Source organism: Parasteatoda tepidariorum, chromosome 3, assembly GCF_982258835.1.
Source record: "Parasteatoda tepidariorum strain Cologne lab strain chromosome 3, Ptep-v5.0, whole genome shotgun sequence".
In the NCBI taxonomy this organism is placed as follows: Eukaryota; Metazoa; Arthropoda; class Arachnida; order Araneae; family Theridiidae; genus Parasteatoda; species Parasteatoda tepidariorum.
The window spans coordinates 27,160,457-27,177,681 of NC_141757.1; the positions used below are offsets into that span (position 1 = coordinate 27,160,457).

At 27.0% G+C, this 17,225-nt stretch overlaps 1 protein-coding gene across 1 annotated transcript in view; it reads right to left on the reverse strand.

The window, feature by feature from the left end:
* Positions 1-17,225, reverse strand: part of HERC2 (E3 ubiquitin-protein ligase HERC2) — a 144,796-nt gene that overhangs the window by 65,267 nt on the left and 62,304 nt on the right. Inside the window, exons 32-40 of the mRNA XM_087158997.1 lie at positions 14,421-14,803; positions 13,638-13,810; positions 12,065-12,254; positions 10,636-10,815; positions 9,298-9,485; positions 7,552-7,702; positions 6,176-6,372; positions 4,168-4,380; positions 566-716 (exon numbers count right to left, since the gene is read on the reverse strand). Of these exons, the coding sequence (XP_087015123.1) occupies positions 566-716; positions 4,168-4,380; positions 6,176-6,372; positions 7,552-7,702; positions 9,298-9,485; positions 10,636-10,815; positions 12,065-12,254; positions 13,638-13,810; positions 14,421-14,803 (1,826 nt within the window). The remainder of the gene's footprint in view (positions 1-565; positions 717-4,167; positions 4,381-6,175; positions 6,373-7,551; positions 7,703-9,297; positions 9,486-10,635; positions 10,816-12,064; positions 12,255-13,637; positions 13,811-14,420; positions 14,804-17,225) is intronic.

Genomic DNA, 17,225 nt, shown 5'->3' on the forward strand with positions numbered 1-17,225 from the left:
AAATTTAAAAATAAACATGATTTATATTTGGTTGAAAGTTTTATTTCTTTTTAAAATAGTAAAAAGATAGGCATGGGAATGAGAAAAAAAAACAATAAGTCTAAAAATACTAATGAGCTCCATGAAAAGATAAACAAGCTTGAAAAACAATTTAGCACAAAAAGAAAAGATTTAAATTATCTGCATTTAAATTATATAAAGTTTTATTTTTTTTTTTTTTTTAAAAAAAGTGTACATTGACAGTTCAACAAATAGTTATGCTTTATTATAAATTATGATTAAAGAGAATAAAATAATAATAAAGTTCAGAAATTTAATTCCTTCCAAAGTCTAGAAAGTTGAAAATTTCAACAATTTCATTCGGAAAAAATGTTGTAGCGAAAAAAATATACAGGCTTCTGCAATTTTTTATTTAAATCAAATTTTAAATGTTAGTCTATATGTTTACCCAGTAAACTGATATAAAAAATCTTTAAAAGTTCATAAAAATTTCAAATAATCTTATAGATCAACGCTATTTTCTTTGCAAAAAAAGTTCAGTAATGTATACGTTATGGAAACTTACTTGGACTGTTTGAAGAAGGAGAAGTTAGAGAGTTCCCTTTGCTTCTTATTTCAAAGTTTTCATCAATGGCCAATCCAATAAGAAAAGCCCAAACATCTAGTATTTTGTCTGATACTAATTCATCAGCAAGCTGAAACTTTGAAGATGGAACCTACCAATATAGTTACAAACATTTAAACTATATTTGTATTTCAGGGAAATTCTATTTAATAGTAAATATGAAAAGGAAGAAATACAAAATAAAGATGAAAATACATATATATCTGAGAAAAGCAACAATAAATAACATCAAATAGCTAAATAATAATAATAATATTTATCCAAACCTTTTATAAGTATACAAGTCTTTACTAATTATTTTATGTGTAAAACAAATTCTAAAAAATGGAAGGTGCTTAATTCTATAACAAAACTAAGTATCATATAAAATATCAACTGCATAAGATAAATTTTTCACCACCAAAGAATAAAATCTGAAGTCTAAAATAACCATGAAAGAATTAATATTAGACCGTTGAATACCAATTATCTAGATTAATAAAGACAATATATAATCCAGATAATCAAATACACAAAAATTTGTATAATTATCCTTGGGGAGGTCATGCATGTAAAAAGTTCAAGTCCGTTGCAAAAGTCACATTGCAAAATTAGTTTTCGCCTATAACGGAAACGGTAGATAGGAAAAAACAATTGCCCAATTTTGCCAATTTGTGCCACTGCAAAAGTGCACCATATGTAACACAGCTATTAAGTTAAAGATTTTTATTACCTCTATTGATATTTGAGTTTACATGTGTATTGAATTTATCGTGTGTTCTCTATAGGCAGTTAAAGCTTAACTATGATCTCCTGCTAAAAACATTTTAAGTTTAAGTCCTGTATATTTAAGTTTACCAATAAATGAGAATATAAAATCAGTTGGTTAAAATTTAGCATCTAGAATATGTAAATAAAATGATAAAGATGATACCGGAATTAAACTTAATTTTATTGCAACTTTCTTTTTTCTATGGCTAAAGATTAAAAATCTACTATTTTCTGCGAGTCATATATAACATTGTATCTCAGTAACCATACAAGTAACTATTCTCACTAGGTTGAATATTTCAACACTAGAATGTCACATAAATTATTTAAATGACTAAAACACCTGTTGCATCATTTTGTAAAAAAAGTAACTGTAAAAAAAGTAAACTATAAAAAAATATATACACCACTAGCAAGTTTATTATTTGGAAATATAATTATTGAACTAGAGTTTAGTATTACAGTCATTATAAAATTATAACTTAACTTTCATATCTTTGTAGTAAAATTCAAAGCAGGGACAGCAATGCAAACATTCAAAATGCTAGTTGCATTTTTTTTGAATCAAAATATTTATAGCTCACACATTCTATATACTTTTCTAACTTAACAGACAAAAAAAAAAAACTTTATTCGATATTCATTTGCCAGAGTTTACAAAGATTTTTACTTTTCTTTCAATTCCTTAAGTTAATTGCCACAATAATAGTGTCTTTAAATTAGTCAGCAAAATCTCAAAATATTAAATAAGGGCATTTTTGGATAGTTGATTAAATAGCACAGTCGATTGGAGCACAGCCCATACCTTTGATTAATGAATCAAGGCAGATCACTGGTTTAATATAAAGTTTACTAAAGAATCCACTTACATACATTCCTATTGCTCCAGCGTGGAAGTTAAGATAGGGAGTGATAGACAATCACACCATATGACCAGGATTAAAATTATATGAAACATATATGCAGGGTTCATGCTCTACTATAAAAATAAAATTCAAGTACTTTTCAAGGACTTTTTACTTATTATAAAATTCTCAAGGGCTTAAATTTTAATTAAAGATAGACTAAAATTTAACATTTTAAACTAAAATGTTTTGACGATAATGGTTAGTTGACGATAAATGTTAGACGATAATAGCAGTACTGAAAAATAAGACTTCCATTGCTCTCTTGATTTCGGAAAGTGATCTAAGTATAAAAAAAAAAAAAAAAAATGAGGGTGATTGGCATCAAGTCGAGAATAAAATTCATGATGCATAAAAACGTCAGGTTTGAATTTTGCATTAAGGATTATTTTAAGCTAGGTATACAACCTCTGAATAAGCAAAGATTCGGGCAGAAGACGGGGTAGGGGGGAATGTTCTATATAATACTGTGATATCAATTAGATATTTAAAAACAACTCTGCTGGGAGACTTTTATTTAATATTTAAAGTGGCAGAAGCATTTAGACAGTGAAATTTAAATTGTTCTTAAATATAATTTTGAAATTTTGACCACTTTTCTATTTAAGAAAATTAATCAATTATTGGATGTTGCGGCTTAATTATCATTTTAAATTTATTACAGGTCAACCATTTTAAATTGAAACAGTTGCCAACTTTCACCTCAATACCTTCTGATAGATTCTTAGTAACAATTTTGGTCACTTTGACTTTTTTAATTAACCACTCATACTTGAATTAACTTTTTTTCAGTAGCATCGATCATACGCACTTGACATGGTCACGTGAATATGAATTGCAACCAGTAGTTTTTCAAATCAAGTATAAACACGAAAATCGATGTTTGATATCGCAAAATGCGTGAATACGAATAGCGACATTGGATTTCAAACTCGCGGAAAAACTAATCGCGATATTGGAGTTTAAAAAATGCTTAAGTATTAATCGCGATATTAGATTTTTAAATTGCTTTAATGGGAATTGCAAGTACGATTTTTGAATCACACGAAAACGAATTGCAACACATAATTTTTAAATAAGTCTAATAGGAAGATCGATGATTGATATTAAAATCGCCTGAATAAGAATCTAGATTTTGTCAGAATCTGGCGCCGTTTCCAATATTTAAAATTCCTAAAATCGGCCAAACATACATAAAATCCTAAAATCAAACAGTACGTATCATCATCTGAAAGACGGGGAAGTTATTGCTGTTTTCCTGAGTTTTCGATACTTTTCAAGGTTATTTCGAAATTTTCAAGGATTTAATATCATTTTCAAGTACTTCTAGGGGCCCTTTAAAATCAAAATTAAAGTACTTTTCAAGGTTTTTTCAAGGCCGCGGGAACCCTGATATGAATATATGATCCAGCCATGAGAGTAAATAAAGTTTTGATAAGTTTTTTTGTTGAAAATTTAAAAAGTTTTCACCCATTGAATATTCAAACAAGTCTAAATTGAGCAACTGAATAAACTTTGTATTTTTATTTTTAAAAATTACAAAAAATTATTCAAAAATTTTTGCAGAAATGCTTAAATGTTAAACTTCAAAAAGTAAAAAATAATCCAAGCATTTTTATAAACTTGAAATAATATAAATAGGAAACAATAAATTTTTTTTAATTATGTAATCAATAAATTGAAAAGTGAATGTGATGAAAATAATTTAAATAAATTGTAATAAATAATAATAAAATAATAATTGAAAATAAATCGTAAACCTTAAACTGCCATAAAAATTTATTTTGAAAGTAAAAAAGGAATAGAATTATCATGTATTAAACATACAAAAATAATTTCAAATAAATCATACATTTTAAACTAATACAAAAGTTCATAAAAACTTACAAAAGAAACTTGATGAAAAAATTCCTCCATTGGTGTTTTACCAGAAGGGGAATGAAGATTAAGTTTTCCTCTGGGGAAAATACTAATTACTGAATTTATTGAGCCATCAGAACTGAGTACTTGTCCACCTAAGCGTATTCTTATGTCAACACCTCCAATAACAGATAATACAGCTAAGCAGCTACCATACTTCTTGGGATGCAAAGATCCACTCTGAAAAAAATATTAAATAATAAATAACAATTTGAAACTAAAAATATATATAAATCAACAGAGTAATTTTTTTTATCATGCAAATAATAAGGCAAAAATTATAGATAAATAAGCATATGACTTCACCAAATATTAAAAATTTTACCTTTACAAAATTAATATATGTGATTTAAAAAAACAGTAAAGATTGAGGAAAAGTACAAAATGTGTTTGTTTTTTCATTTGTCTTAACAACAAGAAAATCTAAAGACAAAATAAAAATCATCAAAAATAATTATCCATAAACAGTATTTACTTTTTTTTTTGCATTTAAATTAGGGATGTTTTGCACAGAGTTGTTGTAAAATTATTATTGTAAATTTTATTCCTAAATACCAAGCAGTTTTGTAAAAACATATATATATATATATATATATATATATAGGGCAATTCCACAGAAGTGTCAACTTTTAAGTGAAATTTTTTTTTATGAATTGCATATTTTAATCTTAAAAATATGTTCCAAAATAGCCAACATCTACATATTGCCGTTTCATTTTTGATAATTTTAAATTTTTTGAATCTGGCAGCATTCTAAAGTAATCACATGGCTGACAAGTGAATTGTTCACATTTGTGCTCAAATTGTTTTCTTGAAAAATACTTATAAAATGAAAGAAATGTATCTTTCTATTGCAATATTTTGATTAAAATATGCATATAGAACAGAATTTAAACATTTTAAGTTTAATATATGAAATAAAAGTAACTTCTTTTACGTCATTCGGTCACATGTCTTAATAATGCAAAAATTTCCTGAGAACGAAAATAAGATGTGACATTGGCAAGTTAGATATAAAACCTTTTCAGAGACAACCTAATTTTCAAACTGTTAAAATTTTTACTAATTCTTATATAAATATTAATCCTGTTTATCTGTTACATTCTGTTTATCATTTACACATTAATAAAACATTTTTAAAATGAAGGCTTTCTTCTACTAAACTTTTTGTCATTCCGTCACAGCAAATAGATGTTAATAACTGCAAGCCAACATGAGGTTAATTTTCCAAATTCACATTTTACATTGCTTACACATTATACTAAAAGTATAAAATAGTTCAGAAAAATAATAGCTGCAAAATTCGCAGAAGCTACTAGTTCTAAACGGCATGCCAAAAGCCTGGTTGCCAAAATGTCATTCCGTCACGCAAATAAAAAGTTCGTAAAATTAAAAGTGAAAACGATAGAGAATCCTGTTTTTTTAGTTTATGAAGCGCATTATGCCAATAATAATGATATGCATGAGAATTTTTTTTATTATTTGAAATTAGATACATAGAAACTTCAATTAATTGTTATTTTGCAAGTCAAAATGTCATTCCGTCACATATGGAATTGCCCTATATATATATATATTAAAAAAATAACGAAAGATTAATTTGAATAATAGAATCTGAATTCACTAACCTCCGTTTTCATATATTATTTAAAAATAGTTCAAATTGTAGAGATAATTTAAATTTTTTTGCTATCTACTTTTTCATTTAAGTAATTAGCAAATTAAGTCCTATTATCAATTAAAAAGTAGAAGACATTTTCTTGCATTCCTTCAAATTTTTTAATTAACACTGAATTGAACAAAAATAAAAAGTAAACTAAGCAAATAATTATAAGCACCATAATTTACACAGCCACTATAATTTTAAACTAGCATTATAAAAATATTTCATTTATTACAAAAATATTCATTACATTAAAAACATGCCTTAATATGAATTCCAATGCCTTGATAATTAATTCAGAGAAATACTTACAAAGTCAAACAATTGTGATATCATTTCTGGCAGTGATTCCAGGTGATCTAATAAATATTTTATGATAAAAGTTTTCCATGCAGTAAGTGACTGAAGATGACGAATGAGAGATATAATCTCTTCAGCTAATGTACTGCAATGAGATGCAACTAATGACACTTTAGGACGAAATTCCCATTTCCCTCTCCAAGGGACTTCTAAAAGAATCAAATGATCAATTAATAAAAAAAAAACTTATAACCACAATTTACAAGCACATTAAAAAATACAACAATGGAGTCAATAAAATAAAAGAAAGCTCTAAACTAAAATAAAGATTAGATTACTATTCATAAAAAAACACTAAAATAAAAATTACAGTTGGTAAGAATAATGCAACTAAAGTTCTAATTAAATAAAAATACACAGTAGCATGGTAAGGAATGGCATAATGTTACATAAATAAAAGACATATTTTATTTTTTACTTATCAATATACATACACAGCAAAATAAATACATTTTTTAGATCAAGTCTAGTACAATTTTGAAGGATTTTTTCAATTGAGAAGATTCGGCAACATTTACTAAAAATGTTTGTATTGAAGCACAGATAGATGAATTGAATTTGGATTAAAACATTTGGAGTAACTTAGTGAAAATGTCTGTTGTGGTGCAGTTAAAGTGGATTCAGGCAGTTTAAAAGAAGTGCAGCAACAATCATGTCACAGTTGTCTGTCAGAAAATAATTGATTGAAGATATTTATTAAAGGTCTTAAGATTTATAAAATGTGACAAATCAAAAGAATATGTTTCATTTTAAAGACATTAAACATCCAAATAATAATGAAATAGTATTAGATCACGAGACAAATGGTAAAATTTTTCAAGTCCATTTACCAACTATTGGAACTAAATTATTTTTCATACACTAGTAAATAAAGAAGTTTTTTTTTTCTTTAAGAAAATGCGAAGTTTACCAAAAGTTATTTGCACATTGTTTTTCAATTAAGTGATAAAAAATTGGTTTGATGCATTGAAATTGAAAGAAAAAAATTAAAAAACAATACAGATAACATTTTATTAGTAACTTGTAATATTTTGTGAATTTCATCTCCAATTTAATAAATTTCATCTGCAGGTTCTTAATTGAAAAACATTTTACTTGGTCAATACACTGAAAGTATCTTCAATCTGACAATTCTGGAGTACTACTTTAAATTCATACAAAATGTCAATATGCAAATATTTTTTGCTGAAATTGGTGTTTTTTAGTTAATGTGCATGATTCAATTATATAATATCCAAAATTTCTTAGTTGCAAGAGTTGGCAAACAAAAAGTGTTTTCAAACAACTTTCAATGCTTTGCCCCATGTGGTCTATTTGATGAACTTTACCTTTAGGATGAAGAGATATGTCTTTAGAGGTATTTAAAAGTATATCTCCAAGTAAATCAAACAACCACTCCACAATTTCATTGAAGCGGTCATAGCAATAACTAGTTGACCAAAAGCAGATTATTCTTTTGAAGAGTCTTAAACTCTGCATCTAAAAAAGAAAGATTTTACTTTTTAAAGTTATTTAAATTTTAAGTTCAAAATGCTCATTACAGAACATCTAATATATGTCATTTTGTCATTGCACTCAAAAACAGGCATCCATTTTCAATACCAGGCAGATGTCAATGAGAAGAAATAGAGGTGATTAGAAATATAAAAAAAAAGTTGCCAGTGAAAAATGGAAAAATAAATATGAGAAATGAGAGGGAAAAAAGAACAAGAAAATAATCAGAGGCTGAGATAGAAATCTAAAATGCAGTTTCTATTTGACGGAAAGGTCGTAACATACTAATGTCGTTAACAAAGTAATAAGCATTCATATCAGAAATTTTTTATGCACTTTTGTTTTTTTCCTTTTATTTATCCATTTTTCGAGGGCAATATTTCAAATCACTTTTGTTTCGTCTCACTCATATCTGCCAAGCCTTGAAAATGGACGCCTGTTCTTGAGCAACTTGAAACATGTCAACTGTTTTTTTTTTTTAATTTAAATATTTTTGAAGCGAATGAAGTTTTCAATCAGGAAATATTTTACCTTTACAGTTCCTTGAGATTATTTTTTTAATTGCATACACTTACAACATTGAAATGAAAATACTAACACTATCTTGCAATAATTATATTCAGAGTTTAGTTAAGGATTATTATTTACAAAATGAAATGAAAAAATGTTTTGTAAATAAAAAACATATTTTTATTGTAGCTCATAGTGTTATTTTTTCAGGGTTCCCACTCAATTTCAGAAAAAAAATTCCCTGACTTTTCCAGGTATTCCAGGTAAATTTCAATGAAAATCCATACCATATTTTATCTATACTACGAAATTTTTCAATAGAAAATTTGGATTTTTTTATTTGTTATCCAAGTATTAGATTTTTTGTGTAAAATATATATCATTATAAGAGGAAAGATGCAATTCAGTATGTCTAAAATGTAAAATTTTTACAATAAATAATTGTAATAGATGTTAGAATTATTTAACTCGAATCTCAATAGCTGAGTATTGTTATAGACAATTTTAAGACTGGTTTTTTTCCAGGAATAATGAAGGAATTTTCCAGGTTTTCATAAGAAAATTGCAAATTTCCCTGACTATTCCCTGATTTTTAGAGTTGAAATAAATTTCCCTGACAATTCCAGGTTTTCCCTGTTCTCCCTGACCCATGGGAACCCTGTTTTTTCTATAGCATATGCCTCAAACCTCGTTCACCCTCTTCCAGTACCTCAGGGTTTGCAGGGTATCATTTCCCTTCTGCAAATTTAACCAAGTAAGAATGTGGCTTTTATCTTCACTTATGTAACTTAGTAACTTTTAGCTAAACTCAGAAACAAAACAACTTTTAAAAAAAGTGTTGTAAAAATATGGGATAAACAAATTTAATGTTGATGATTTCAATAAAAAAATAATCATCTTAAAATACAGTGCTTTTAAAAAAATGCTACATTTGGATTTAGAAACTTCTATTTTACTAAAGCACAAACCAAGAAAACTCACATTATGATTAGCACAACAATTCACTTTTTAAAAATCATTCTGCTTAATTTAGAATAAATAAGAAAAGGGAAAACACCCATAAATATTACCTTAGATATCATCAATTCTCCTGTCAAAAGCTGAGGATCAGATATAATTTTCATTAACAAATTAATCCAAGCTTGTGTACTCAATGCATTGCACATATCAGAAGTGCAAGCTATTGCTTGGATAAAATTCAAAGAAGCCCATGTTTTATGTTGCTCCATTGAAAGAGAATATGACATATTTCTTTGACCTGCAAGAAGGAAAAATATAGTAAAAATGAAAGTGCTCAAAGTATTAGGCCATTCTAGAGTTAGAAAAGAATAACCATATTAAGATAATTTTATTTTAGCAAGGCAATGGAATAAACCAAAATTTTTAAAATGTTTCTTTATTTGTACAACAAGTGAAGTGTAAGATTTCATTATTCTAAAGCAATAAATATAAAACCAAAATGTGGTTGCACAATAAGGTCGAGTTTTTTTCAAGTGTGCACACCAGAATTTTTAAGTTAAAATAGAAAACAGTTATATTTCAAATATTATGTACAAAAATATGCAGAATTTATAATTTTTTTTTCTTTGAATTTTTCAAAAATCAGAATAGTTTTGCACCATATTATTTACACCAAAAATCATTTCTTTAAATACAAACTTCATTCCCAAAAGAAACTCTGGAAAATTGCTTATAAAATTGCTGTGCAATGAAATGAACCAATCTGACTTAATTCAGTAAAGCATTTGAAGATGGAGTTCAAATTTTAAGTTAATTGTTGAAAATCCAACAAGTTGTGATTTTGATAAACTTGAAAAATGCAGTTTAGAGAAGGTTTTGAAGTTTTCTGGAAGTACATAATGAACCGTGTGGGTCTGCGTAAAATCTTATCATTCGGGCATTTAAATATATTTTTTGCTCTTACGACTTGGCTTAAATATTTGCTCTTAAACATTTTAAAACTTTGAGATATCTTTCCAAACAACTCTTAAAAATAATTATTTCAGAAACTAAGAGTGACGAAGCCCTTTAAGTTTATATTAAAGGAAATTATACAGTAAATATGCAATTAATTCTTCACAGGTTTCACTAATTGGTTTAAATTTTAACTTTGGTGCAAATCGAGTATAGAACATTATTGAGATTTTTCGCCTTATGTAATGTCTAATTAGTAAATTTTAATGGGGCCTTGTATCAACGAACCCGTTAAACTCGGGACTATTTACTCCGAATTTACAGTGCTGGGTTTTCAAAAAGCAGGGAACGGGCGAAATGACACGGGATCCTCAATGAATAATTAATGAATTTAAAGGGAGAAAAGCCAAGTTACTCTAAGACAGAACATACTATTTTATTTTGTAGAAAATGCTACTTATTAAAATCAACTTCTGTTTGCAAACTTTTTTTACCTTGGTTGTTATCATCATAAATAGAGTTTAAAATCTCTTTCAGAAGACCAGATAGAGAATTTAGGCAAAACTTTGGTACTTGATCAGCATAAAGACTCAGGTGGGCAGAAATGTATTTTGAAAGCAGAATACAAAGGTTCTTTAGAATTGCAGTAGGTGGGCAAGAGCAGGTTCGACAAACTAAAAGGAAAGTATATTTATGCACGTGAAATGCAACAATTCATGCACTGATAAATAAAAGACGTTTATCCTTTCATGTAAAAGAACATATTTTAAAGCAAAAAGTTCAGAGCACAGACATATAAACTTTTCTAACTATAAATTAAAATACGTTCAAATTTAAATGAAACAAGAAAAGATCTTAGGCACCAAAGAGCGTTCCTTGCTATTAATTGAGTATTTCAGTAAAAGTTCCAATAAATAAAGAATTTGAACATTAATGTTTGTTTTACAAATAAGGCAAAATGAAGATTAATATGATCATTATTTGGATCGAACATCAACATTATTTTTAAGTACATTAAAATGTAATTCCCTATTTCAGTTATTTCTGTGTTTAGCGTGGCTTAGTTTCATACTCCAGTTTTTCCATATCTTTATCTGTATGTGCACCTTCTATCAACTTTCTTCTCTTCCTTTACTTATCCCTAACAACGCATATAAACAATTCCATTATGAAGTACTTTACTATTAATCTCTACAGACCTAAAATCCAAAAATGCACTGAAACATCAACTCCTTATTCATAAGTAAAATTGAAAAATTTCTCTCTTTACAAGTTCCTACACACGACACGTTAGACCCAATTATACAACCACTTAAGAATTTGTCTCCCTGACATATTATAAATCAATAGATTAAAAACTTGTTGACTAAATTGGTATAACAGATTGTTTCTATTACATGAGAGTCTATATTTTCAATTCATTTCCAATCTTCATTCCAAGTCATTACAGTATTTAAAATTATATTTAATACATGTATATGACATATAATTTAATATGCACAAAAATGTACTTTGTATGGAATCCATACTTAAGAAATAATCTTTTCTGCATGGAAATAGAGTTTCCTCCCCTTCAATTCAAGTCAAATATTGTGCTTTAATTAATTAATATATTTTTTGTACATATTGGCCTACGTAACAAGTCAGTGTAAAGGTAGATAATACAAATATAAATTTTAAGTTAAAAAGATTTGATTACAAAACTATAAGAAAGAAAAACTTTTGCTCTGTACTGCAAATCATATAAAAAACGAATAAAAAAGCTCGAGAGCACAATGTTAGATCACAGACATCTCCAGTTAATGCTATGAATAAAAAATACTAGAAAATTACTAACAATAATTTTTGTTCTCTTCAAATTTTTTTTTCATAGAAAATAAATTTGTTTAGAAGGCAGAAAGGAATAAATATTGCATGCATTACCATCTCCTTCAATAGAGAGGGGTTTTGTTTCCTCTTGAGAAGGAGGAGGAGAATCAGCCAATTTCAGATCAAATTTTCCTTCTTTTCCCATTCTGTAAGAATTGGTTGTGCCAGTATCCCATTGCACTCTGATCCAGCCATCATCTCCCAGTTCTCCAATCACAGTACCAATACCCGGGGGAGGTCCATCCTAATTAGAATGAATGGAATTATCATTCAATGATTAAAAAATAAACAAAACATACATGTGTTTAAAAGGGACAGTTCAATTCAGAGCTGTATAGATGGAGGGAAAAAATGTACGACTTAGACTCAAGATCTGAGACTATATTGACAAAGAGCTGGATTTTGATTAATATCCTATTAAAATGTTCACTAATCCTAGGAAAGTGTGAAATAATAATTTATAATAATCAATTTTCTAATAATTCAAACCGATATAGGCTCATAAATGTGCAAATAAAATGAAATTAATTCTGCGATCAGTAACAATTTAAATAATTGTCATATTTATTTGAGTAAAATTTTTGTTTAAATAATTATAAATATCTGTCTGAACATTTAATAGATGAAAGACTTATTGATCTGGTAAACATTGACATTAGGACCTTATTTTAACTGGAGTCAGGGTTCAAAAAATTGTTCCAAACTCCCTGCTCCAATTTCACAGTCTTGGTTCACATATTACATGAAATACATGGGAGGATAGAAGTGATGCTTGTTATTGTTAACAAAAAGGCTCACAATGTGATTAAAGAAGATTTTAAAATGCTTCAAAACAGGTATCTTTAAATTTAATTTATATTAAAAAATCATGAAAAATAGTTCACATTATCAGTTTAAGAATGTCATTACCATAGCAAATGATTAGATAAATTTTTCAAAATACCTATTCGCATTAAAACAAAAGTGGAAATCATCAGTCCTTTGTCTTTCAAAGTTGAAATAAATTTTCTGTGGCATTTATTGATGCACAGGCACAACCCAGCAGCGCTCAGGGGCCCCCAGGTACTAAGAGGGTCAATGAGAATCCAACTTTTTATAAATTGTGTTTTTAAAAAAAACTAAGACTTAAAATACACATCAGCTTATAAATTTTTTTAAAAATAAAGTGTGTATTTTGTTGTTCTTTCTACAAATAGTAATTGGTTACCATATAAACACAAATTAGGAATAGATTATCAGGAACACTTAAAAAGTTGCCTGAAGTCTAATTTTTTTGCATTTAATTTAATTTTTAGGTACTAAACTCTCGTTTCCTTTTCAATTTGCTCCAGTCATATCCCACTTTGATTGTCCTTGCTCATAAAAACATAGCTAATTTTAAAATATATGAAGGAACTGAAATCTAGTTTACATTAAAAGAAATCACAAGAGGATTTACATATTTGAGGTTTAACTACATTATTAAAGAAAAAAATGTGTTCAGTCTTCGTTTTTTTCTTATTTTGTAAATATACATAATTTGCTGAATTTGGCCTTTTTATAGTTAAGATAAATTATTATTGTTTTCATTACACTATGCAAATAAGATAACGACATTTGTGTTATTAAAAGATAAAAGATAGATCACTTGATTATCCCACTGCCAGTCGTCTCCTTTAACAACTCGAGTTCCAACCTTCATGACAGCAGCTAATTCAGGTCCTCTTAAAGGAGCTTGAAGAGGATTTTTGTCATAGATTTCTTCCAGAATAATGAATTGTTTGATGCTTCCTTTTGTTTGTTCAGCACTCACTGTTGGACCTTAAAAAAGAAAGAAAAAAAAACAGACAAAATTATTAAGAATAATAAAATAGGCCGAAAGAACAGCAAAATTTTGTCAAACCCTTTCTACTTTTATTATAAAATACTAAATTTTGTAAGGGCATATTATTTCATTTTAGATACTAGCATATTATTACAAAATTAAATAATGACAATTTGAATTTTTTAGTCTAAAAAATTAAAAGAAAAGTAAATAATTAAATTTTTTCAGTTTAATTTCTAACTGTGAATTAAATAATAAAAATTACATAGAGTTATTTTCACTATCAAAATTAGAAATAGTGAGGGATTAAAAATTGTTTTTGAGAAAAATTAAGTACATATACTGCATTTAATTTATACTTAATATTATCATTTCAAGCAATTTATCAAATTGCAAAAGTTATGTTATTTTTCATTTCAAAATTTTTCTGAAAAATACTTCATTGTTAAGAGATTAAAACAATTTTTTTACAATTTTATATTGTAACAACTTAAATTTTCTTTTTATATATATTGTAACTTGTTACAATACACAAAAACAATGCTTTATTCAAAAAAATACATATATTTTAAATTTTAAAAAATATAATAAAATTCTAATATTTACCTATGATACGAAGAAGAGTTTGAACAAGTGCAAATACACCAGAACTTGATATGAGTCCAACTTGTAAAGAAGAAAGATTTCCAAACAGGACAGAAATATAAATAGATATGAAACGAATTAAAGGTGAAAGATTTGAGTCTATGCTTTTATCATTTATCTCTTTAATTTGGTTTAAAATTGAAGTTTGATGTTTTGCACCAGCTTTCTCTTGGTTCTTCTTTTCCTTCGATGACAATTGAGAATTTAGCATTTCCATTTGGAAAACACAAGATCGTAGACTGATTATGACCCACGACAAAAATTCACTTTGTTGGGATTGAAGAACAGCTTTATAATATGGAGATATACAGTTAAGGTTTTCCAAGCAATGAGGTATAGGGTGACTAGGAAGAAAATACATAGATAATTAAACAATAAAGTAGGAAGTGAACAAAAAGACTCGTATAAAGATTTATTTAAAAGTAAAATTTAAAAATTTTTTTTTTGATTATTTGTAAGACATTTTATTAGAAAAAAAAGTTTGCAAACTCGGATAACTTCTTTATCATTTGTTTACCTGAATGTTATCAGAAAATATAAAGAAATGAGATCAATCGGTTCCTAACAAACTTAAGAATTCACAATATTTTTAAAGTTGTTGTCACATCTTTTTATTTACTTATCACTGAAATTTGCACTCACTTTTAAGTGTTTTCTTCTGATAAAAATAAATTATTTCCTGTTCCTTATAGTATTCCTTTTTATTTTACTAATATGTCAGGTAGTTAGTTTTTTATTCCTGGCTCATTTAACTTTTTTTTAAATTATTTATTGCCTAAATTTATTGCCTAAATTTTTGTATAAAGATTTATTTAAAAGTAAAATTTAAAAATTTTTTTTTTGATTATTTGTAAGACATTTTATTAGAAAAAAAAGTTTGCAAACTCGGATAACTTCTTTATCATTTGTTTACCTGAATGTTATCAGAAAATATAAAGAAATGAGATCAATCGGTTCCTAACAAACTTAAGAATTCACAATATTTTTAAAGTTGTTGTCACATCTTTTTATTTACTTATCACTGAAATTTGCACTCACTTTTAAGTGTTTTCTTCTGATAAAAATAAATTATTTCCTGTTCCTTATAGTATTCCTTTTTATTTTACTAATATGTCAGGTAGTTAGTTTTTAATTCCTGGCTCATTTAACTTTTTTTTAAATTATTTATTGCCTAAATTTCAAATGGTTTATTTACATTTATCTCAAGAAATCTACTTAATACGCAATATTTCATATATTTTTGGATCTATTAAAGTTTTTTTCCTTCTAAACTGTGTTAAATTGCTGAAATGATTAATTTCTGTAGTAGAAAAGTTTATGGGAGTTTGTTTAAAAAGTTTATGTGATTTAATTTAAGCATGAACATAAAAAATAAAAAGTATCCCAAATATTTTTAAAATTTTGTATATACTCATATTATATACTCATGGTATATTTTCTTTTCTTTACATAGTTTGAAACCGAGATTCAAATTGTTCAAGATCCTTAGGTTTTGCTAGAAAAATTTTTTAATTTGAAATGCGAAAACCTAGAGTTGCAGTCACAAATAACATCTTTGAAAAAGAAAATGCATTCTTTTCTTACACTTCAACAAATAGCAGTCTTAAGAGAGAATCCTCATTCTGTAGCTAATTGATATAAATAAAAGTCAATTAAGTACTTAAAACTACGATTTGCTTTGGGAAATCATGGTTATGAGTATTTAAAAAACTCTGGTTATCCTACTCCAGCTTATAGCACTTTGAGCAGAAGGATTTGAGGCATACAAATTAATTTTGAAATCTTAAGCAGTAAACTGGCTTCAAGCCAAAGTTCGTGCAATGGACGATTTAAACAAATACTGCTGCATTATTACTCTAGACAAATACGCATGTCTAAACGTCAATTTGTCTATGTGCTGCAATGTTTAAAGTAAAATTATAGTGCATTACTAAACAATAATATGCGTCGACATAAAAAAATCAGATGATAGAAAGGGTAGCTCATAAAAATAGTTTTAGTTCATAATCAGCAAAAAGTTAATAAATAAATGTCATAGAGTATGATGTTTATTTAAAAAATTAAAAAAATCATAAAACTCTAGTTTCTATTTAATAATAGGTAAAAATCTTAATTCATCTTTCTTTTTCATTTTTTAAAAAAAAATTTAATTTAATTGAAAACACTCATTTCAAAATAAATCTTGATTTTGAAACTAAATTTATTACTTCTCATGAATGTAGAACTTACATTTAGAATACTGCATTATAAATTTAATTATTTTGATCACAAAAACACACTTAAAAAATATTTCGGACCAAAACATCTTTTTTTTCTATTTTAATTTTGTTACAAACAAAACAAATTTGGAAAGAAATTGGAAAAACCCAGCTCTAACAGAAACATAAAATTTAGAGCCAAATTTTCTTTGAAATCATTGTTAAAAAAGATTGAAGTAATGTGGCTACATGTGGCACATACACAATTTTTAATTTAAAACTTTCAACCAACAATAAATTTTGCAAAAGTATAAAAAAAAGTTCCCAAAAAAACAATGTAGTACACAAATACACTTTTCTTTACTGATTATCCTAGTTGAGGATCGCATTGCTTGCAGCAATAAGTTGTTAAAGCTTGTAGCTTTTTTGCATGGGTAGAAATGCCTTTGTTTCAAAATGACGGACAAGTCGGCTCCTAAATGATGGACTCTTGTCGTCCTCCAAAATGACAAGGAGGACTGAAGTACCCTAAACCAAGGGCTCTAGGGCACTTCAGTCCTCTTTTACA